The sequence below is a fragment of the Monopterus albus genome, unplaced genomic scaffold (genome assembly GCF_001952655.1).
Source record: "Monopterus albus unplaced genomic scaffold, M_albus_1.0 scaffold50.1, whole genome shotgun sequence".
Lineage (NCBI taxonomy): Eukaryota > Metazoa > Chordata > Actinopteri > Synbranchiformes > Synbranchidae > Monopterus > Monopterus albus.
Window position 1 is genome coordinate 2,954,201 of NW_018127930.1, and position 20,693 is coordinate 2,974,893.

Here is a 20,693-nt window from a genome sequence, read left to right on the forward strand (position 1 = left end):
AGAGATAGGGTGAGGAGCTTGGTCACCCGGGAGGAGCTCAGAGTAAAACCGCTGCTCCTCCACACCGAGAGGAGCCAGCTGAGGTGGCTCGGCATCTGTTTCGGATGCCTCCTGGGCGCCTTCCTAGGGAGGTGTTCCGGGCATGTCCCACCGGGAGGAGGCCCCGGGGAAGACCCAGGACACGCTGGAGGGACTATGTCTCTCGGCTGGCCTGGGAACGCCTCGGCATTTCCCCCGGAGGAGCTGGAGGAAGTGTCTGGAGAGAGGGAAGTCTGGATATCTTTGCTTAGACTGCTGCCCCCGCGACCTGGTCCTGGATAAGTGGAGGAAAATGGATGGATGGAATAAAAAGTAACCCTAATAATTAGCATGAACAGAACCAGTACCTGTTCCCTAGACCTCCTTAGATTGGATTTACTGTTCTAAGTTCATACTATGAAAGCTCTGTTCACAAAAACCCATCAGCTAAGCTGTTTTATCATGAAAGAAATTATCCTCTGAACTGACTTACAGAACAGAATTTCCTTGGTGGTGAAATCCTCACACTTTGTTGTTGTTCTGCTTCTGCTCTGCTAGGGAGGACGCTCTACCTCCCAACAGCCGCCCAGGTCAGTCGTCGTCCTAATTGGAGCACCAATCAGCACCCACAGGTGACTTACTGTGAAATCAGCAAGACTGAGGAGAGCTCTTTCAATGATGGATGCACGCACACCCCTTCCAGCAACAGCAGCACACTGGTCAAATATGACAGCAAGTTTGGATACGCAGTCTGACCATCAACAATAATGCTCATGAAAGACGGTCAGAGGTTTAGAGACTAAACATATCAGCATCTTCTGCTCCTTGCGTCTTTGTGAACCAGCCAGAGCTGACATGCTCAGTGTTTACAGTTTACCTCTCAGCTGGAGTGTGAATGCATTAGTCCAAAATGTTTTAATAACTGATTTGACTCATAACCAGGAAAACAACTAAAAAACAGCTACTTTGCATAAATTACATTTTTTTGTATAGTGTCTATTTGTTCATTTTTGTGCTTTGAAATTTTCTGACTTGCATTAAGATGAGACGACTCACTTGGTGCAAGGCAACAGTTAGCCAATATATTGTATATTAAATGTTAAATTCATTTGATCTAACCTTGTAAAACAGATGGGCTGACAGGTTCAGTAAACATCAGAATCTTTAATTAGAAAGTACGATACATTCATGCTCTCAGTAGAAAACAAACTGATGAAGGATGTACCTGTATGCCAACTCGCTACGGTCTAGCAGATCGGTATAGAGGTACTAATGGCAGTAGAAATAACACTGGAGGTAAATGGAAACACTGAGCACTGCGCCCCTAGAAAATCACAAAGCAATTAAAGGCTCCTTTCGAGTATTTTTGTTCATTAGAGCAAACACTTTCCTTCAAATTAAAACAGTTCTGACACTATTTAATTTTAGTCTGCACAGCACCAAAATGGATTTCACACATGTAAAATGTTTGACATTGAGGGAGGAAAAGTAAATCCTGCCACCTGTTCGTCTGTAAAAGTAAGGCAAGGTGCAAAAATCATATCAATCAAACTCCATACAGACATTAGAACATGAATTTGGCTTTTAAAAAAAACTGAGATTTAGAAGTGTGAAGTAGTTGGTGAATGTCTTTGTTTCCATTTTGCATCCGGCTGATTGCACCCATAGACTTGTCATGCCAAGACTGAAGTGAACTGTGTATGAGATGTTATAAAATCCCTCCAACTGAGGGTCCATCCAGTTTCCAGTTAGGATGCGTTAAATGCTTCTCCATCTTGCTTTTGAGGACTCTGAAGGCGATATTGTATAAGTGCCTCTCCCCTGCTTTAGTTAAGTCCTCTGGATGTGTGAACTTTCTTTGGGGGATGGCTGTGTTCTTTACTGGTTGATGTTAAGGTTCAGTAAGCAACCACCATGATTCAAAGGCACCATACTGTACATTGGTCTGTGTGTGTGTGTTCTTGTGGGCCACACATGGGCACATGCATACACGGAGAAGTAAAACTAGTCAACAAAGTCGATTCCCTCCATTGGTGTCAGCCCACAAGGCATCACCATGAAAACTAAGGCAAATTCTCTCAACCTGAAATCATAGCATTGTTTTTTTTTTATTCTAGTTTTTCTCATCTGATTATTTGCTGTTTCTAAAATCACCTTCCCCCACAATAATCATTTGTAATGATAATAATCTCTATTCAATAAATTATCTATACTGTACAGTTATTTCACCTCACATAGACCTGCAACAAAGGGAAGCCATTTTCAAAGTAAAACTATCCACAGTCAGTTTTTGATTCTCAGTTCAGTTAAAGCCTCTGCAGAGCACAGAGACGCTGGCAGACACCAAGCCAGGTATTTCTTCTTTCCTGTACAGAAATTAAACAGGTCATCCTGGGGAGGAAAAAAATTCCAAACAAAAGCAAAGCTGATGCATAATTGAGGGCAGAGAAACAGGCCAGAAACAATCTCTGAAAAATGAGTATCCAGAAAAAAAAAAAGTTATTTTTTTCCCTTGTCCTGTTTGCAAAATTCTCTGAGAACAGTAGATAGAAGAGGCTTCCTCATTTAAAGGGAGCCAGGCCAACAAACATCCAAGCCTTACTGCACTCCTTCTTCATCCACGTAGGTTGAAGGAAACCATCCAATCTGAAACGTAAAACAGTAATCATCAGAGATATATACTCCTTTTTTAGTGGCAAATGTAAACAAGGAATGCTAAGTGAGTTAATTCAGATCCCTTTTTCCATCCAACATTTGGTAACATTAAAAAATGCATTTATTCTCTGTGCAGCATGAATGCTTTAGTCTAGATTACTTTGTTCTAATTGGATGAAGGATGTGCATTATTACAGATAACTTCACAGCTCAAATGTAAGCAGCCTCTTCCCTCTTCCAAAAAAAAAAAAAAAAAAAAAAAAATGACTAAACTTGAAGGCTACTTCAAATACTACTTCAGCTGTTGCTAAGCAACAACTTCTCCTTGTAGGTAGGAATAGTAAAATACTGAGCTAACATAGGTAGTACCAACACAAAGGCTGTATTGAAAGAGCATATTTCCCTAAATCATAAATAAACAACAGACATTGTCCGGCCCCATTAATAGTTGCACCTAGACAATTGTATGCACGCCCACCTTGCCACTGTAGACTATTACTGGTCCCTATAAAACCAATTCTGCTATAAGCGTCAGTAAGTCAGGAGTGTGCAAAATCAACCAAGCTGAAGATTGATGTTTACAGTTATTTTTTTCTGGTTTATTTTTCCTCATGCTGCGCCTCCCCTGAAGTTTTGATGCCCCCCCCAGGGGACGTGTGCCTCACACTTTGAAAGCTGCTGATCAACATTCTGTTTCTAGGAGGGCTCTTCATTCTGGAAACACTATTACACTCATCTTTACAGACTTGAATGGTTTACTCACTCGTCCGTTGGCCTCTCCTTTCCACCAACCCTGGTCTCCGCCGATCTTGCTGTAGATTTTGACAATGTCTCCTTCTCGCAGTGACAGCTCCCTCATGTCTCGCGCTGCAAAGTTATACCTGGCCACTGCTGTACTGACCACCCGAGGAGTAAACACTGAAAACGGAAAACAGTGGGAGCTCAGTCCACTCACATTGTAAGAACAGATTTCAGAAACTAAAGTTAAAATCATCAGGAGGATTAGAGATAATTAATCATATCTATGCATGAGAGAGGTGGCTGACAGAGGAAAGGTCATACTGGACACAGTGGTGGGTTATATGGTTGAATGGGCAGAACAGAGCTGGTCAGTTCGGTGTTCAGCATGACAGAATGTAGTCACACGATGGCAAATGAGCATGATGGGAAAGGACAACGCGTTTCATCATAGGGGAAACTGGGCTTTCTTTTCTTGATTTAATGAGGGAATGTGTCATCCTGGGAAGAACTGAACTACTCGTTAATGAAATGAGCGCCACAGCGAGGGAGTAATGAGGTCGGGAGCACAGAGGCTTGTTATGAAATTACAGGCAATGAAGTGCAGGAAGACAACAGGAGCAGGAAAAGACAGCAAAAGAATACCTGACCAAAAGGGAGCTGAGCTCTGAGAGGACGAGAAGTTGAGGCCCTGCGGACTGAGGAAGGAGAAGTTGTAGGAGGCGCAGGTGGCTGCTGAGAAGAGGAGAGAAGGAGGAGCAAATAAAGCTAGAAGATGTTTTGAGGTGCATGCATGCAGAGCTGTAGCAAGAGAAGCAGAGTTGAAAAAGAAAGATGAGAGAAGGCCTTGTGTACTGAAGTTGTCTGACTCTTAAGAGTGCATTCTGTTCTCATATTCAGTCTTTACACAATTGGTGTCACAGTTTCACTGCTTTGCTTTAACAGTGTGAATGATTTTTTTTATTTTTAACATCCATATTTATTTGTGGATTGCAAAAAAAGGATCATTGTAGGAATTGATGGTGTATGCGCTGATGTAAAGGCTTTTCATAAAATGTTCATCTGGACCAAACTGTCAGCACATAATGGTGCAGAAGGCACTGCTTTTAATGGTAGTGAGAGAAGCAGCTATGATTGGCCAGGACTGTTACCATCCCCTAAACAAGCCCGAACAGGCATGCCTGTAAACAGACAGAGAAAAAGCAGGAGCACATAGTCATCAGCAAAGACTCAATTCATTTCCTAACTCAGCCAAAACAGGAGGGAAACAATCTCACTGTAGTTGCCAGCTGGGTCTTCCTACAGCACAGACAAAGGCAAGCCAATCCAGGACAGAAGCCAGTGCAAGGCCGGAGCCAGTATTCACACAGTCTAATGGTCAGAGAGGACAGCCAGTCCAAGGGAGTTAGCTGACATAGTCTTCCTATTTGTCTTTCTCTATTTCCTAACTGCTCTTCTCCTTTCCTGCCACGTTGCCCTCTGGCATCCCTATGAGTTAGAGTTCACTGTCATGGGGAGGAACAGAGTAGCAGGGAAGCTGAAAAGAGCGAGAGGCAGGCTGACTCTGTTCTTCTCATTATATCCACAGCCAAGACAGCAAAGGCAAGCTCCCTCTGCATGTCAGAGTTCTCTGCTTTCAGTCATAACCCAAAGCTCATGACCATAGTTGAGGGTTCAAACCTGGGTTGATTCCAGAACACTTCTGGAACAATTTTGGTAAAAATATACGCTGCCCACAACAGGAAGACTGGGACCTTTTACAGGAGCCAGGCCTAAGAAAGGAGTTCGAGAGCGCCTGCTGGCTGGTTGCGTTCAGTCTGAAGAGCCCCTGCCTTGCGGGTCCACCACTTACAAGACTGGTCCCAAGGGTCGTGTGTTTTGTCAAGTGGGCCAAAATATTCTACACAAAATAAACTATAAACTCAGCAAGATACATGTTAATGGCTAGTGTTCATTTTCTACTGAGTAAATTGGAGCATGGGACATGAAACAAAGTTGCATCAGCAAGGTTACAAGGTACCATGTAAACTAGACTCCGCATTGGTAAGCCTGTTGAAACTTTTTTGATAAAAAGCAAATTGACAATCATTTATTATTAACTGATCTACCTCATCGCTCATTACTGCAAATTGCTAGCAGAATGCGCTCTGTGTTTTAATGCAGCAGTAGGGCAAGTACAATATTTAATATGATCAGGCCATGTGCTGACATCAGGTGATAGCTGACTTTGTGTCTGTGGCTTAGTCTAACTGTACAGAATGAAAGTAAGGTTCTGGAAAACAGTAACGTGGAAGTCTTACCTGGTGATCGTGTACTGGTCCTTGGTAGCGAGCGTTCTCTGGACTTGTAGGGGTATCGCAATGGGGTATCTAATAACTTGAAGCTTTCTTTCAGAGAATGGGACTGGTAATACTCCACCAGCTCCTGTTATAGTTCAGAAAGAAAAAAAAAATCATTGATTATCACACTGACATCAAGTTTCAGTTTCTGTGTAAGCAGCAGTACAAATGGCTTACCAAAAGACTCTCAAACTTCTTGGCCTCAGTAATGTGAATCCAGTTGTCTTTTTCAATGACTTTGATGTGTTTTACTTCATCATTGAATCTGTAAAACCAAAGACCACAGTAACTAGACAGAAAGAACTAAGAGGAAAACTGTTAATTAATATTTTATCCATTTTCATCCGCTTCATCCGAGACGGGGTCGCAGGGGCAGTAGCATGAGCAGAGACTCCCAGACTTTCCTCTCCCTACACACCTCCTCTAGCTCCTCAGGAGGAACCCCAAGGCGTTCCCAGGCCAGCCAGGAGACATAGTCTCTCCAATGTGTCCTGGATCTGCCCCGATGCCTTCTCCTGGAAGGACATGCCCGGAATACCTCCCCAGGGAGGCGTCCAGGGGGCATCGTAAACAGGAGCCCGAGCCACCTCAACTGGTTCCGCTCAACGTGGAGGAGCAGTGGTTCTACTCTGAGCTCCTCATGGATGGCTGAGCTCTGCACTCTATCCCTAAGGCTGCACACAGCCACTCTCCAGAGAAAACTCATTTCTGTCGCTTGTATCCGCGTCCTCTTTCTTTCAGTCATGATCCAAAGTTCATGGCCATAGGTGAGGGTAGGAACATAGATCGACCAGTAAATTGAGAGCTTCACCTTACGACTCAGTTCCTTCTTCACCACAACAGACTGGTACAGAGACTGCATTACTGCGGACGCCGCACCAATCCGTCTGTCAACCTGCTGCTCCATTTTTCCCCTCACTTGTGAACAAGACCCCGAGATACTTAAACTCATCCACTTGAGGGAGCAACTCACCCCCAACCCGGAGAGAGCAATCCACCTTTTTCTGACTGAGGAAATTTATTTATTTTTTTTTAAACAGTAGACAAAATAAAGTACGTTACTTTTACATATTGTTTTGTATTTGTTTGCCTTGTCATACTTTTACTGACACGTACCCTGGGAGTAATGTGCTCAGCTGCTCAACATTTTCTACAACAGATATTTTGTTATATACCTGAAGGACCAGTAAACCAAAGTAAAGTCAAGTCTGACTGTGGTAAAGGTTGGTCTCTACAGGCCTTTTGCACATGTCTTAAAAACTTGAAGACAAATGTACGAAAGCATTTCCTCTCCCAACACACTGCTGCATGCCAGCTCCTGTTAGAGCTCGTGTATTATCTGTCTTTGGGTTGACATTCTCTCTGAGGAAATGCACACAAAAAACATGATCACATTTAAAAAAAGAAAATACTGAGTGGTAAATTATCCAGAGCTAAATTATGCATTGAAAAAGCTGACAGGGGCATCCCTTGAGAAATTCTGAGAATGTCCCCATGTGAATGTGGATAAAAACCTTCCCTTGGGATTTTCCTCACTCACTTGATGCTGATGGCGAACCTCTCTGCCTCAGCTGTCCTCTCTCTGATAAGGTAGGTCCCACTGCTGTGGGATTTCAAGAGGTTGTCGGCCTGCTGGCGCTCCATGTTCCCTGCAAACCTACAGGGGGAGCAAACAATTGTGACCTCAAAATACAATGTTATACAAACCCTTGACATCAAAATACCATGTGGTAATTAATCTTTTGGTAGTGGTTGTGTAAAATGAACCAGTACATGAAGTTCACTTTAGAGATGGTCCAAATTAAAAGGACAGGACTTCAGGGCAATGATACTCTTGTATACTATATATAGCTTATATTTTACAAGTATACGGTTGAACTAATAATAAATCCACAACTTTCAGAATTTAAGGGTCTTACCAAGGATACCCATAGTAGTCTGCTTCCCTTGAAGACTGCCGGCTGGATAATGACTGGAAGGGCTGTCAGTAATGCATGTCACACATTAAAGGACTTATACACAGCACACAACCATAGTGCAGAGGTAATTCATTTGTATGTGCAGTCCCCTTGAAACTAGTGCATAACAAATGGGTGATGTACCTTTGGGTCCAAACAGGGCTTTACACACGAACTGGGGAAGAAGCCACTTTTTTGTGTTTGAATCAGCTTTCCCTGCAAGATAAAGATAAAGTTGAACTTTTCAGAAACACCTTCATTGTCTACTTTGACATCATATGGAGCCATTTATCACTCTAGAGGGCTAACCTAATAGCTGAGTTAAAATTAATGGCTTCAGAAAAATGTTCCAAGTCACTTTGGGGAAAGTGATACTGTTTGAGTCCAGCCTAATTTATTATAGAGGTTTGCAGGTACAGCACCATTAATGTTTAACTAAGAGAAAGTTAATAGCATTGCTAAAGATGTCTTCGCCTTGCTCCAAGACATCAGAAGAATTACTGTTTCAGTAGCATCTGCTTATTTCTGAAGATCAGTGTGTGGCATGCATGTTGAAAGGCAGCACAAATTGATTAACAATGGAAAAAACTCTCATGGGTGCCAGGTAAGTACAGGACAATATCACTGTCCTGTTATATGAGAATCTCTTTGGGTGTATTGTGTTAGTACTGGCAAACCCAGCTACTGACAGGGATTTGATCCAGGTCTAACAGTCCTCATCTTTTGCATGACAAAAATTGTTTTGCCATGCATTCCTCCAGCTGTGTTCACACCTCCTGCTATTTCCTATACAGACCATAGCTCTGCCATGCACAGCAACACTGCAAACACATCACTCCTCTCTGATGTCAGCTTCATGTGGTATAACTATCATCAGAAATTATATTGAGAAACATCTAGTACAAATAGGAAGTACCTTTTGCTTATAGTAGAGGCACATATTTTGGCTCTGTTCTACAGTATTAAAGAAATTGTTTGATATTTTGGGAAATGTCCTTATTTACTGAGATAAGAACATTGATACCACTCATATATTTCTTTGCCAAGTATGTAAGGAAGTAGTTATTTGCCTTAGTTTAGCATAAACACTGAAAATAGGGGGAATAGGGGGATAGCTGTAGCTCTTTTTATACACACCCCACTGGTTAAAGAGAGCTATGAATCCCACCATGTTCACCTACAGTGGATAACTGCCACATGGCTTCAGATTGAAGTTTATACGATAGTTGTTGTTTTTTTTTTTTTTACCTCCCACCACGTGGTATCTGGATCTCCCTTCAGCAGCTCAATAAAATCTCCTGTTTGAAAGCAGAGCGGCGTTTTCCCCGGAGGTGCTGGTGTGCCGTGGTAGTTCCTCACTGCCACCATCTTGGGACCTGGAAACATAATCAAGTGTTTATAAGTGTATATTAATAAAGGTAAATAATAGCAACAGTGATTTTTTTTAAGACTGCGTGTTCTACTGTATATCAGCCCTTTTTTTAAAATAAAATTGCAGTTGCAAACATCCGAAAGGTAGGGAGAGATACCTATTTGTAATATCTGAACTTCTCTACAAAGAGCCATGTGATCTACAGTATTTTTTAACTTGGTCAGTTTGTGGTGCTTTATATTAGAAGATACCAAAAAGATAATAGAGACAAAGATCTAATTATACATTTCTCCACACAGGATGCTGCTCACTACTGTTTGTAGTTTTGTTTGTAGTTATCTTTTAGGTTTCACATGTAATGTTGTGATTTTTGGCTGATAAGGCAGGACTGAAGAAAAATCTTGCCCTCTGATTTTAGATATAGAGAATAAAACCACAGCATCTTGGGTTCAAATCTGATCCTTTTTTTGTGCATTTTCTTAATAGGTGAACATGCCAGAAAGAAAATCCCACCAAGAACTTGAACGGTGATTGTAAACTGCACATCATTCTCAACAAACTAAGCCCTGTGTAATGACCATTTCAAGACACTGTAAACCAAATATCCTTCTTATGTTAAAGCTCTTCTTGTTTTTTAATCTCAAAGAATATTTTAAGTTTATGGTATATCTATGATTTGACACTCTACATACATAATGTTGCTGTGGATCATTTGTGGTGGATGTTAACCACTAGATGGCAGTAGAGAGCCATGCTGATCATTAGCAGCTGTATCCATAAAACAACTCTGTTACATACAGGACAGCTGACAGAATATCCAGCTTCTTATGAAAGAATTCTTTATCATTTCTATGGGCCAGAAGTGCTCTTACCTGATGACATTCCAGGTTCCTATAAAACAAGGACAAATACACAAGTATTAGCAAACAGACGATATTGTATAATTTACTGACAAAGGTAAAATCTCTGAGGATCTTTATGGTATGAGGGAAGACTGCAATTCGAGGACAACTTTGAAAATGCTCCTGCAGTGTTTTGGCTGACAGAAGACCTACTCACCAAGTCATGAGGATCTGAAACAAAAGACAAGATATGGAGACTATCATAGAGGATTCACAGTGAACCTGGCAGCCATTATTGATTGGTGATGAGTCACAGTAAAAATATCTTGCAATGAGATTTCTCATAATATCTGTCAGAGATTCATTTAGAGTGCACTTTTTCATTTGCTATGTCAAACAACAAGGCACTTGTGTGTAAACGTGGTGAAAGAACCAAACTATATACTAACAGGCATGTAAAAATGTTCCTCCTACTCCCTGGCCCCATTATTTCTTCATATTCCAAATCTGCCACACTTCTATTGACAGTTCAGTCAAGTAGGGTTTAAACAATTAAGAGTTGGTGTTCAGGCTTCCATGCTGAACCTAACTTGGATATACTGAAGCTGGCTGCACGTTATGAAAATGGGTCTATGCTTGTCTGAACTAATGCTGAGAAGTTTTGGGAACAACTGGTGTAAATAACTGCTAACTATCTCCCCCCTTTTCCTGGTAGATGAAGCAGCCTACAAGCAAGACTGTGTTCAATAACAGCAGCTTTATATTTTTGGGCAAAACAATGAAAAAAACCTATAGTTTAGCTCAGTTCGACACTGATTAACAAATTTAATCTAAACATTTTTCTGCCCTACTACTAAGCACCACGTGAGTAAACCTGATTGAGGTTTTTTATGAGAAGATTAAAGGAAAAACCTACTGATTTTACAGATGGTGATCACTTCCAGACACTCTTTGTGTGCTCCTGTTCCACAGCGAGCGCAGTAGTAGCCCTGATAGAAGATGCCCCTGGAGGACACACACACATCAGTAATGCAAACAGGAAGTGTCCCAGACACCAATTACCTCCTTAGAAGTACAGCTCACAAGGGGACCTGCTGCAACTTAGTATAATTCTGTGATTGTGGTAACACATCCTCCATCACTGCCATTCTGAGGTCCTTTAAAAGCACAAAGTCTACTTGCTACGTTTAAGTTCACACACTCCAGAACTGTATTTTTTTTTTTTTTACAGATGCTGCAACACTGCATGCATTGCCCACTGCCATGTTGAATAGAATAGTAAGTGCCATAAATCTTGATGGAGTCCACTGGGACTGCAGCAGTAATTAGCATTAGCAGGGAGTGGGAGCACTGGTGCCTGCCTCGTCTGGCTCTGTGAATTTAGGTCAGCCAAGCCATGAAATGTGTGGGTCAATACAAAGTGGAGTTTAGCCGCCCGGCTGTAATAGAGGAAAGTGGTGCTTCAGTGACAGTTATCCCCCGCTGCAGTTGAGCAGCACTCTCACATGGGAGGAGGTGGGCTTAGGGACGCAGTGGGTGGTGTTGGGAAAGGGAAAGTTTAAAAATATCATCTGTCTGCCTCAGTCACATTAAGCGGAACATGTTCCAAAGACTGGTTTAGTGCTCATGAGGGGCTACAATAGCCAAAAACATATTCCCTCTGTGATTTAAGATTGTTGCTCAACACGTGGCCAGATTTCTCTTCAGTTTAGCACCTAAGTTGTTCACTTGCCTTTTTTGCTGCTTTTACTAGCATTACATTTACTTACTACAGTATGTACAATATGTTACTGTTGCATAAAAGCAGTTGTGGACAGTAACCAAGGATGTTTCATGTGGTGCTCAGCTACTTTATACTTATTATAGTGGATCCACTAATAATCTAGAGGGAAATGCAGAACTTGCAACTCTATTACATTTATTTGACAGCTAGAGTTATGTTGCAGATTAAAATTTTTATATTAAATTAATTTATAAAATATGGCAGATTACTTAACGTTAACTAAGCTGTTCACTGTTCACTCAGTTATTGTAGCTTAGCTGTCCATCTGAACATCTGTGAAAACATCATCTGAAGGGAACCATGAGCTGCAAGTCAAACAAGTGAACGAGTGAATGAGCGGACCTTTAGCAGAGACTATTTGGACAGTTATTTTAAACAAGACCCCCATGACCTACTACACATAAACAAGTTAATGTAAAACTAGTAATAATACAATAATACAGAATAGCATATATATAATTTAACAACAGTGGCCCTTCTGAATAACAGCTTATTGATACTCTATGTTAAAAACATTAAAGAAATTGACATTTTGGGAGATCAGATATGGGATCTCTTGCCAAGTTGTGCTTCATGCCAAATTATCCAGCTACTGCCTGTAGATCATATTTGGCATATGGATTTAAGAGTAGTATGGGTGCGGCTGTGGCTCAGGAGGTAGAGCGGGTCGTTTCCTAACCGGAGGATTAGCGGTTTGATTCCCGGCTTGTCCAGTCAACATGTCGAGGTGTCCTTGAGCAAGACACTGAACCCCCAGTGCTTGGGAGTGCGAATGGGTGAATGGCTGAATAATGTGAAAGCGCTTCGAGTGTGCTGTAAAAGCATAGAAAGGCGCTATACAAGTATAAGACCATTTACCATTTACCATAGTATCAATCTTCTCATCAAACTCTCAACAGGAAAGCAAATAAGTGTATTTTTCAAAATGTCAAACTTTTCCTTTAAGTAAAAATGTTAATGTACTTTTACTCTTAATAGAATAGTTTTAATTGTGTTATTTTATTTGAAATACAATCAGTACGAAAGCACCTACAGTCAAGGTGTAGAAGCATCTCAACAGCTATTGATGGGAGTAGGAGGCACCAGAGCTCAATAGCAAGCGTTGTAACAAAGGGTCTGAATACTTCTGTAAAATGGGATATTTTAGTCTTATATTTTCAATAATTTTTCTGAACACTAAAAAAAAAAAACCTGTTTTCACTTTATTACTATGGAATATTGTGTGTAGATTGATGAGAAAAAAAAAAAGAGAAAGAATTGAATCCATTTTAAGATGAGTCTGAAGCATAACAAAATGTTGAAAACTTGAAAGGCTTAAAAACTTTCCATACTGACTGTACATGATCTGACTGCGTCTTCTACCACTGCATTAAATATGAATATGGAAATACAGTATCCTTATATCAATATTTCATGAACAACATCACAGTGTACAAAATATCTTGTTACCCAAAGAATCGACTGACAAGCGATCACTATCACATACAGTATACTTGGTAGTCCTCGGAAAGTCTGGAGAGATTCATTATTCATCCATTATTCATGGTAGAATATAAACATGCTGATATGCACATCAGTAGCATGGTTATTGGGACTGTTACCTCAAGAGCATCTTGCAGGCTCGACAGTTGGTATTCTTATCAAACGTGTGCATTTCGAAGTTATGCTGGTTGGCTGTGGCTCTCTCTGGCTTGATGTTGGACCTATAAGTACATAATTCTGAATGAGAGAAACGGATTGGACACAACAATTTGAGTTTGTGGTGAAGTAGCTTGATTTTTTTCCCCTGGTGTTTAATAGGATTAGCCAGAAATAGACATTTTCATCTGGCTATTATCACACTCACATGGCCATTTCAAACTGCTCCATCCACTTCCGCTTTGTCTCCTCGGTTTTACAAAAGAACTGGAAGCCCTGCTTCCCTTGCAGATGGATCAGGTAGAAACCGTAGGACCACTGGGGAGAAAAAGTGAGTGAAGAACAGATGGCAGAAAGATGTGTGGATGGCAAAGGCACACAGAGATAGGAAAAGTTTGAGATACCTGCGCTTTAAAACAAACCTGTGCAAAACTTTTTTTGTAAACAAGACCACATTACATTCAGAACTAAAAGATGCTCCACATGCTTTAGCGATGCATCCAACATAAAAGCTGGAAAGCCAGTCGCAGAACCACTGGGTGCTCATGCAATCAAGGCATGACACCCAGAAATACCACTGCCAAACACAGGCTACTATGGAAAGATGACTTAAATAAAGGGGTCACTGGAGCTTACCATTTTTCCACTTGACTGGCAAGCATGCAAAAAGAAAGACACCAGAGAAAGACCCAGTTACACATGCAAACATGAACAGACACATGCAGATTTAAAACAAAAAGCCATGTTAGATTGGTAGCACAACGTGCTGCAGTATGATTTCATGAATCTGAAATGACCTTTGTTGCATTTACATGATCTTTCAAGCATGAGTGAGCACAATGCATATCTGATACTTTGACGCATGAATCATAACTTCCATATCTGAAATTACCATCAACAGATTCCTTTATCTCAAGGACAACGTTTGTAATGATTATACAGGATGTACCATCACCCGCACTAGCAAGTCTGTCTTCAGAAAGATGTCACTGCATACAAAATATTGTTCTCCTCTGTCATTTCAAACCAGATGATTGTCTTACCTTTTTCATGTCTCTGTTGTTCATGGGGTCGTCCGACATTTTATATGACTGCAGTTCAATAATCTCCTTAAGCTCATAGCTGTAGCCTTTCCTTTTGCAGACAATGACCACTTTATCAAACAGGAATATATACCTGAAGTCAAACACACACGCACACACACAGTCATTGATAATCTGGTGGTGAGAATATGTCACTATTGGCATTTTTTGTGCAGAACTTGGACTCGCCTGTCCTGTTTTGTTCGGTTGACAATGGAGCACACCTTCAGCTCTCCGTCTATCTTTGGCCTCCCGTACTCCTCCAGTTTTACCTGCTGCTTCAGTCACAAACACACACAGAATGTCAGTCCACTGCATACAGTACCATCACCTCTCCATCTAATGAAGAACTACATATAATCCAGCCACTCCTGAATTTCAAAGAATGATGCAACTCAGAAACAATTCAATCTTTGTACAGTTGCACTTCCATCCTCCTGATCCAAACTGTTGGATAAGTGTCTGTTTCCCAAGTCACAGAAGCTGTGGATTTTACTGATGATTTCTCAGGGTTTTATTGTACAAGTCAAAAATTAACCTAGTTTATACTGTATTAGCACATCTCTAAGAAATAACAGAGGTGAAGGGGAGTGGCATGAAGGAGAAAATGGTGACATAAAGAGGAAATGAGTGGGTGTTAGAAATATTAGGGGAAGTGAACATCCTTTTGGAATCTACATCATTTCTCTTGTTCTGCATGACTAAATGATTTCTTGGGAACATTATGAAGGTGGAGGATCATAACGGGTGGAAGTATGCCACATTCGAGTATAGATAACTACTCTGACATTCAGTGAGTAATCACTCTGAAAAACCTCCAGCCTATCATTAACATTATCACCAGTGTATTAGTCTTTACACACAAAAACAGACTTCTATATAGAAAATAAATATAGCATTATAAATGGCAATGAGAAAAAAAAACTGATTCACAAAAATGTTTTTTATTCACTGAATAAAATGAATGGTAATGTGATGGATGATCCAAACGTTAGGAGCACCTAAATATGTAGTTTTGGATATTTTCATTTATAGGTTGAAACTGAGGAGAAAAAGATTAGTATTTGCTTTTTTGCTGAGAGTGGGAAGAGATGATTAATAACACAATCTCATCTGTCCAAAAAATGTGAAGCTGTACGATGGACATGGCATCACCACTTCCCTCCACTATGCAAAGGTTGGGCCAAAATATTGTGAATATGGTGGCTGCCATCTTGTTCTTTTGCAACCAGATTCTGTGCAGTAGCGACCGGAAGTGGAGGGACAGCATCAATCAAACCTGTCAATACACCCAATATGCATAATTTTTTGTATCATAAAATAACTTATTAAAACAACCTTACCAGTTTACAGACATCGGTGTGATAATATCTAACAAAAACCGTAGAAATCACCAAATTTATTTGATTTTAACTTTGAGCTTTTAGTTTGGGTCATCTCCCATCCACTAACATGGAGAAGGCAGGATTTACAGTGCCTTGCGAAAGTATTCGGCCCCCTTGAACTTTGCGACCTTTTGCCACATTTCAGGCTTCAAACATAAAGATATAAAACTGTAATTTTTTGTGAAGAATCAACAACAAGTGGGACACAATCATGAAGTGGAACGAAATTTATTGGATATGTCAAACTTTTTTAACAAATAAAAAAACTGAAAAATTGGGCGTGCAAAATTATTCAACCCCCTTAAGTTAATACGTTGTAGCGCCACCTTTTGCTGCGATTACAGCTGTAAGTCACTTGGGGTATGTCTCTATCAGTTTTGCACATCGAGAGACTGAAATTTTTGCCCATGCCTCCTTGCAAAACAGCTCGAGCTCAGTGAGGTTGGATGGAGAGCGTTTGTGAACAGCAGTTTTCCACAGATTCTCGATTGGATTCAGGTCTGGACTTTGACTTGGCCATTCTAACACCTGGATATGTTTATTTGTGAACCATTCCATTGTAGATTTTGCTTTATGTTTTGGATCATTGTCTTGTTGGAAGACAAATCTCCGTCCCAGTCTCAGGTCTTTTGCAGACTCCATCAGGTTTCCTTCCAGAATGGTCCTGTATTTGGCTCCATCCATCTTCCCATCAAGTTTAACCATCTTCCCTGTCCCTGCTGAAGAAAAGCAGGCCCAAACAATGATGCTGCCACCACCATGTTTGACAGTGGGGATGGTGTGTTCAGGGTGATGAGCTGTGTTGCTTTTACGCCAAACATAACGTTTTGCATTGTTGCCAAAAAGTTCGATTTTGGTTTCATCTGACCAGAGCACCTTCTTCCACATGTTTGGTGCGTCTCCCAGGTGGCTTGTGGCAAACTTTAAACGACACTTTTTATGGATATCTTTAAGAAATGGCTTTCTTCTTGCCACTCTTCCATAAAGGCCAGATTTGTGCAGTATACGACTGATTGTTGTCCTATGGACAGAGTCTCCCACCTCAGCTGTAGATCTCTGCAGTTCATCCAGAGTGATCATGGGCCTCTTGGCTGCATCTCTGATCAGTCTTCTCCTTGTATGAGCTGAAAGTTTAGAGGGACGGCCAGGTCTTGGTAGATTTGCAGTGGTCTGATACTCCTTCCATTTCAATATTATCACTTGCACAGTGCTCCTTGGGATGTTTAAAGCTTGGGAAATCTTTTTGTATCCAAATCCGGCTTTAAACTTCTCCACAACAGTATCTCGGACCTGCCTGGTGTGTTCCTTGTTCTTCATGATGCTCTCTGCGCTTTAAACAGACCTCTGAGACTATCACAGTGCAGGTGCATTTATACGGAGACTTGATTACACACAGGTGGATTCTATTTATCATCATTAGTCATTTAGGTCAACATTGGATCATTCAGAGATCCTCACTGAACTTCTGGAGAGAGTTTGCTGCACTGAAAGTAAAGGGGCTGAATAATTTTGCACGCCCAATTATTCAGTTTTTTATTTGTTAAAAAAGTTTGAAATATCCAATAAATTTCGTTCCACTTCATGATTGTGTCCCACTTGTTGTTGATTCTTCACAAAAAATTACAGTTTTATATCTTTATGTTTGAAGCCTGAAATGTGGCAAAAGGTCGCAAAGTTCAAGGGGGCCGAATACTTTCGCAAGGCACTGTATGACCTATAGTGCAACCAGCCACCAGGAAGTGATCGACTGCTGGTGGCTTTCACTTTGGTGCCGCAGATGGCTGCCATCGGTTCCGTACCGGAAACAAATTCCTTGTGTGTAACATACTTGGCCAATACAGGTGATTATCTTTATCCTTATCCTATCCTGTCAGCCTGTCCATCATTTATATAGTCAACGCTGTAGATAGTTAGTTTAGCTTAGCATAAAGACTGGAGACAGGAAACAGGTACAGTCACTTCACGAAGGCTCTGTCTGCTGGTCTGGAACATAATTTTCTGTAACACCTAAATATAAATACTGAATATTAATTATAGTTGTGTTCACTGTTAGTCCTAATTTATTTGATGTTTGGATAGTGGGTTTACAATATGTTTATATGTCTATACAGACTTTGTTGCTGTGCAAGTGCAGTTAGCAAAAGAAGCCACATTGCTAGCAGAATGAAATTGGGATTACATGCGGTAGTTTAGAAGAAAGTCAAGTGCAACCGCATAATGTATAATGCATTTCATAATGTACAATATGACCACAAACAAGCTGTTTCTCAATGTTCCCTTTCTGAGAGAACCTCAGCGGGTTTTACCTTGCAGAAAGGTTGGAAAAATAAAGTTTTCTTGAAAGAAAGTGTTATTCTCCTGACAAAACAAAGTGACAGAGGAGTTCACAATACTTACAAGATTTTCTATTGAACTTTGGAATTCGCTGATTTTCTTCAGTGTCTCATTGTCCCTCTTGACTTCATTGATGTACATGGCCAGGTCCTGAGAGAGCGAGGCAGACACTGTTTCAGCCCAGAACTGAAAATCTTTCTGACATCTGTCATATCATGGAAGATTTACGGTTCTATGAGCCACTGTAGAAAATTTATAGAGCTCTGGCTAAGAGCATTGCGAATACACATATACAGACATGTTTAAAACAGACCTGCATCGCTTCCAGTGCCTCTTTGAGCTGTTGTCTCTCTGGTCGATCAGTTGAATGACTTAAAAGTTCCTGTGGATGTAAAGAATTATTATTATTATTATTATTATAAATGTGGTGGAGAATATGTTGCAGTGGAGAACCATCAGCAGCTACACTGTACATAAAAATAAGACATACTGAAGCTGGAGAGATTGGTACTAGCCTCTGGGTCTGACTGGACTTTTTGATATTGATACTGTATTGGTAAATGTTGTCCTGCTCTTAGCCGATCAGTAATCTATATGCCACATAGTTTTGATCTATGATTGTTTGCCTCCTGTGTCCTCCGCTGGCTTATTGGAGTGATTTATAAAATACTGTTAAGCTGTGCTGGGACACAGCAGGTTTCATGAGAAAAACAAGTCTTATCAGATTTTCTCTAGTTTTAGAAAGAAAAATAACATTGTGGCAGCTTTCGAAATCTAATCAGCGCTGTCTACAAATCATCTGTGACAAACTATTATACATTGACAAATTCTTGTAGACAGACAGGAGTGATCTGCACCAGCCGTTTTTTTTTTTTAAATGTCAGGTCATCTTGCAGAAGATGAAAAATCAAAGCAAACAGAAGGAACCAACTTCAATACTGAGACAATATTTTGTTGTCATAGAACAGTTGGTGGGATTCCTATTTACAGTGTAGATTTAGGATAACTCACAGCAGAGCTGTGCAAAAATGTTTCATACTGTATTTTGAATGTAATATTTTTATGCATGACCAAAAACAATCCAAATTGCCTCTGCCTTCACTCAGTTAGAGGTGTTAAATGTTATGTTCACATATCTAATTCCAGTACATTGTTGAAGTTATGCCAGAAATCTCTACTCATGTAATGCTTCAAACCAGGGCGGTGGAACTGGAAATTATAAAAGGAATGAACTATTATGAATGGGATTCATTGCACAAGTTCACATATGAACACATCTTTCCATCCACTGTGCACGCACCCTGTACAACCAGTCATTTGTGCTGTGAATAAGCCATGACCCCTCACTGGCCTAGCCAAGAGGACAAGTACTGAGACTGGGCTTCTTTGTAACTTAAGGCACTTTATTTTTAACCAAATGTCCTGCTGACTCTGCAGATCTTTTCAATGTGGTGTTCTGTTACTTCTGCACAAAGGGGACTGTTATATCCAGAAAGCAGCAACGCGCTGCTGTACAGCCCATACACTCAACTTCAGATGATCGCGACTCCATAAAAACCCTGTAAATTCATAAACATAAACCCTGCTTGAGGAGAATTACTTCTAAAATGACTGTGTTGAAGTGACTTTATTTAGAGCTACAGTAAATGATGAAGAGACCAGAGAGTTCACAACATGACCAAAAGGGGAAACACTGCTGTGATGATATCTATACGAAATCAACTGAAGATATACCGTCAGGCATGACTGGACACACACACACAAACACATATACACACAAAAACAGACCTTGTGAGTCTGACATGCCCCGAGGGCACAGCAGACAACAGTGCTTCACTGCAAAGCTGTGGGAAGCAGTGCAATGAGGTGTGTTTAATCTGATTGGAGCATGGACGATTTAAGTTCAGTGCTTTGCTGAAACTGTTGCAGGGGTTCAATTCAAACTAACAGTGAAGTCGCAGCACTGATGCAAATACTCACCTCCACACTCTCCATCTATTATGTATTGCATCATAAACTCATATGCACATAAATAATCATTTACTCATGGGAAATATTACAGTGGCCAGCTTGTTTATACTTGAACACTAGGAGAAGAGCGCCAGGAAGAAAATGTTAGCTGTGATGTGAGTGGTCAGACATTGTGTTTAGATATACAAATACCGATTGTCTACTATTGTTTTTATTTATTTTTAAATAGGACTATTAATATGTCCTCATAACTGCAGAGCTGCTGTACAGGACATGGATATATTGTTCTACTGAGACAAACCTGGCACAAAGTCTAACCTTTGATTGGATTATTTTTAGTTTCATTTTGTAGTAAAAATGTCAGCATTTATTTTGAGACCAGAACAGTGACCCGAGCAACAATAATGCAAACAATAAATGAAAAGGCAAGTTGTAATAGGTTAAATGTCAAGTAGCACACACTGTGGGTGTACAATGACTTTGCAAAGCTACAAAGTGCAACTTCCAAAAGGGTCAATTTCATGTGGAAAGGTAAGAAGTCTGGGTAATTATGACAGCGGCGGCCAAAAGCAGAAGAA

The 20,693-nt window shown here is 40.6% G+C and overlaps 2 protein-coding genes across 16 annotated transcripts in view; one reads left to right on the forward strand and one right to left on the reverse strand.

Annotated features, from left to right (window-relative positions):
• LOC109960731 (coxsackievirus and adenovirus receptor homolog) overlaps window positions 1-1,062 on the forward strand; it is a 68,806-nt gene extending 67,744 nt beyond the window's left edge. For 3 of the 4 annotated variants that reach the window (XM_020601022.1, XM_020601023.1, XM_020601020.1), the window contains one exon: window positions 577-1,062. In XM_020601022.1, the coding sequence (XP_020456678.1) occupies window positions 577-773 (197 nt within the window). In that variant the 3' untranslated portion in view covers window positions 774-1,062. The remainder of the gene's footprint in view (window positions 1-576) is intronic. The other variant, XM_020601021.1, reaches the window with a different exon arrangement.
• A 100-nt stretch (window positions 1,063-1,162) lies between these two features.
• Window positions 1,163-20,693, reverse strand: part of vav2 (vav 2 guanine nucleotide exchange factor) — a 169,412-nt gene continuing 149,881 nt past the window's right edge. For 3 of the 12 annotated variants that reach the window (XM_020601014.1, XM_020601009.1, XM_020601006.1), the window contains 19 exons: window positions 18,458-18,526; window positions 18,208-18,294; window positions 14,615-14,703; window positions 14,387-14,519; window positions 13,980-13,994; window positions 13,552-13,661; window positions 13,307-13,408; window positions 10,839-10,927; window positions 10,140-10,153; window positions 9,953-9,971; window positions 8,957-9,084; window positions 7,853-7,924; window positions 7,670-7,731; window positions 7,291-7,407; window positions 5,928-6,015; window positions 5,712-5,835; window positions 4,057-4,146; window positions 3,437-3,591; window positions 1,163-2,664 (listed from right to left, as the gene is read on the reverse strand). In XM_020601014.1, the coding sequence (XP_020456670.1) occupies window positions 2,617-2,664; window positions 3,437-3,591; window positions 4,057-4,146; window positions 5,712-5,835; window positions 5,928-6,015; window positions 7,291-7,407; window positions 7,670-7,731; window positions 7,853-7,924; window positions 8,957-9,084; window positions 9,953-9,971; window positions 10,140-10,153; window positions 10,839-10,927; window positions 13,307-13,408; window positions 13,552-13,661; window positions 13,980-13,994; window positions 14,387-14,519; window positions 14,615-14,703; window positions 18,208-18,294; window positions 18,458-18,526 (1,611 nt within the window). In that variant the 3' untranslated portion in view covers window positions 1,163-2,616. The remainder of the gene's footprint in view (window positions 2,665-3,436; window positions 3,592-4,056; window positions 4,147-5,711; window positions 5,836-5,927; window positions 6,016-7,290; window positions 7,408-7,669; window positions 7,732-7,852; window positions 7,925-8,956; window positions 9,085-9,952; window positions 9,972-10,139; window positions 10,154-10,838; window positions 10,928-13,306; window positions 13,409-13,551; window positions 13,662-13,979; window positions 13,995-14,386; window positions 14,520-14,614; window positions 14,704-18,207; window positions 18,295-18,457; window positions 18,527-20,693) is intronic. The other 9 variants (XM_020601012.1, XM_020601011.1, XM_020601015.1 and 6 more) reach the window with 8 other exon arrangements.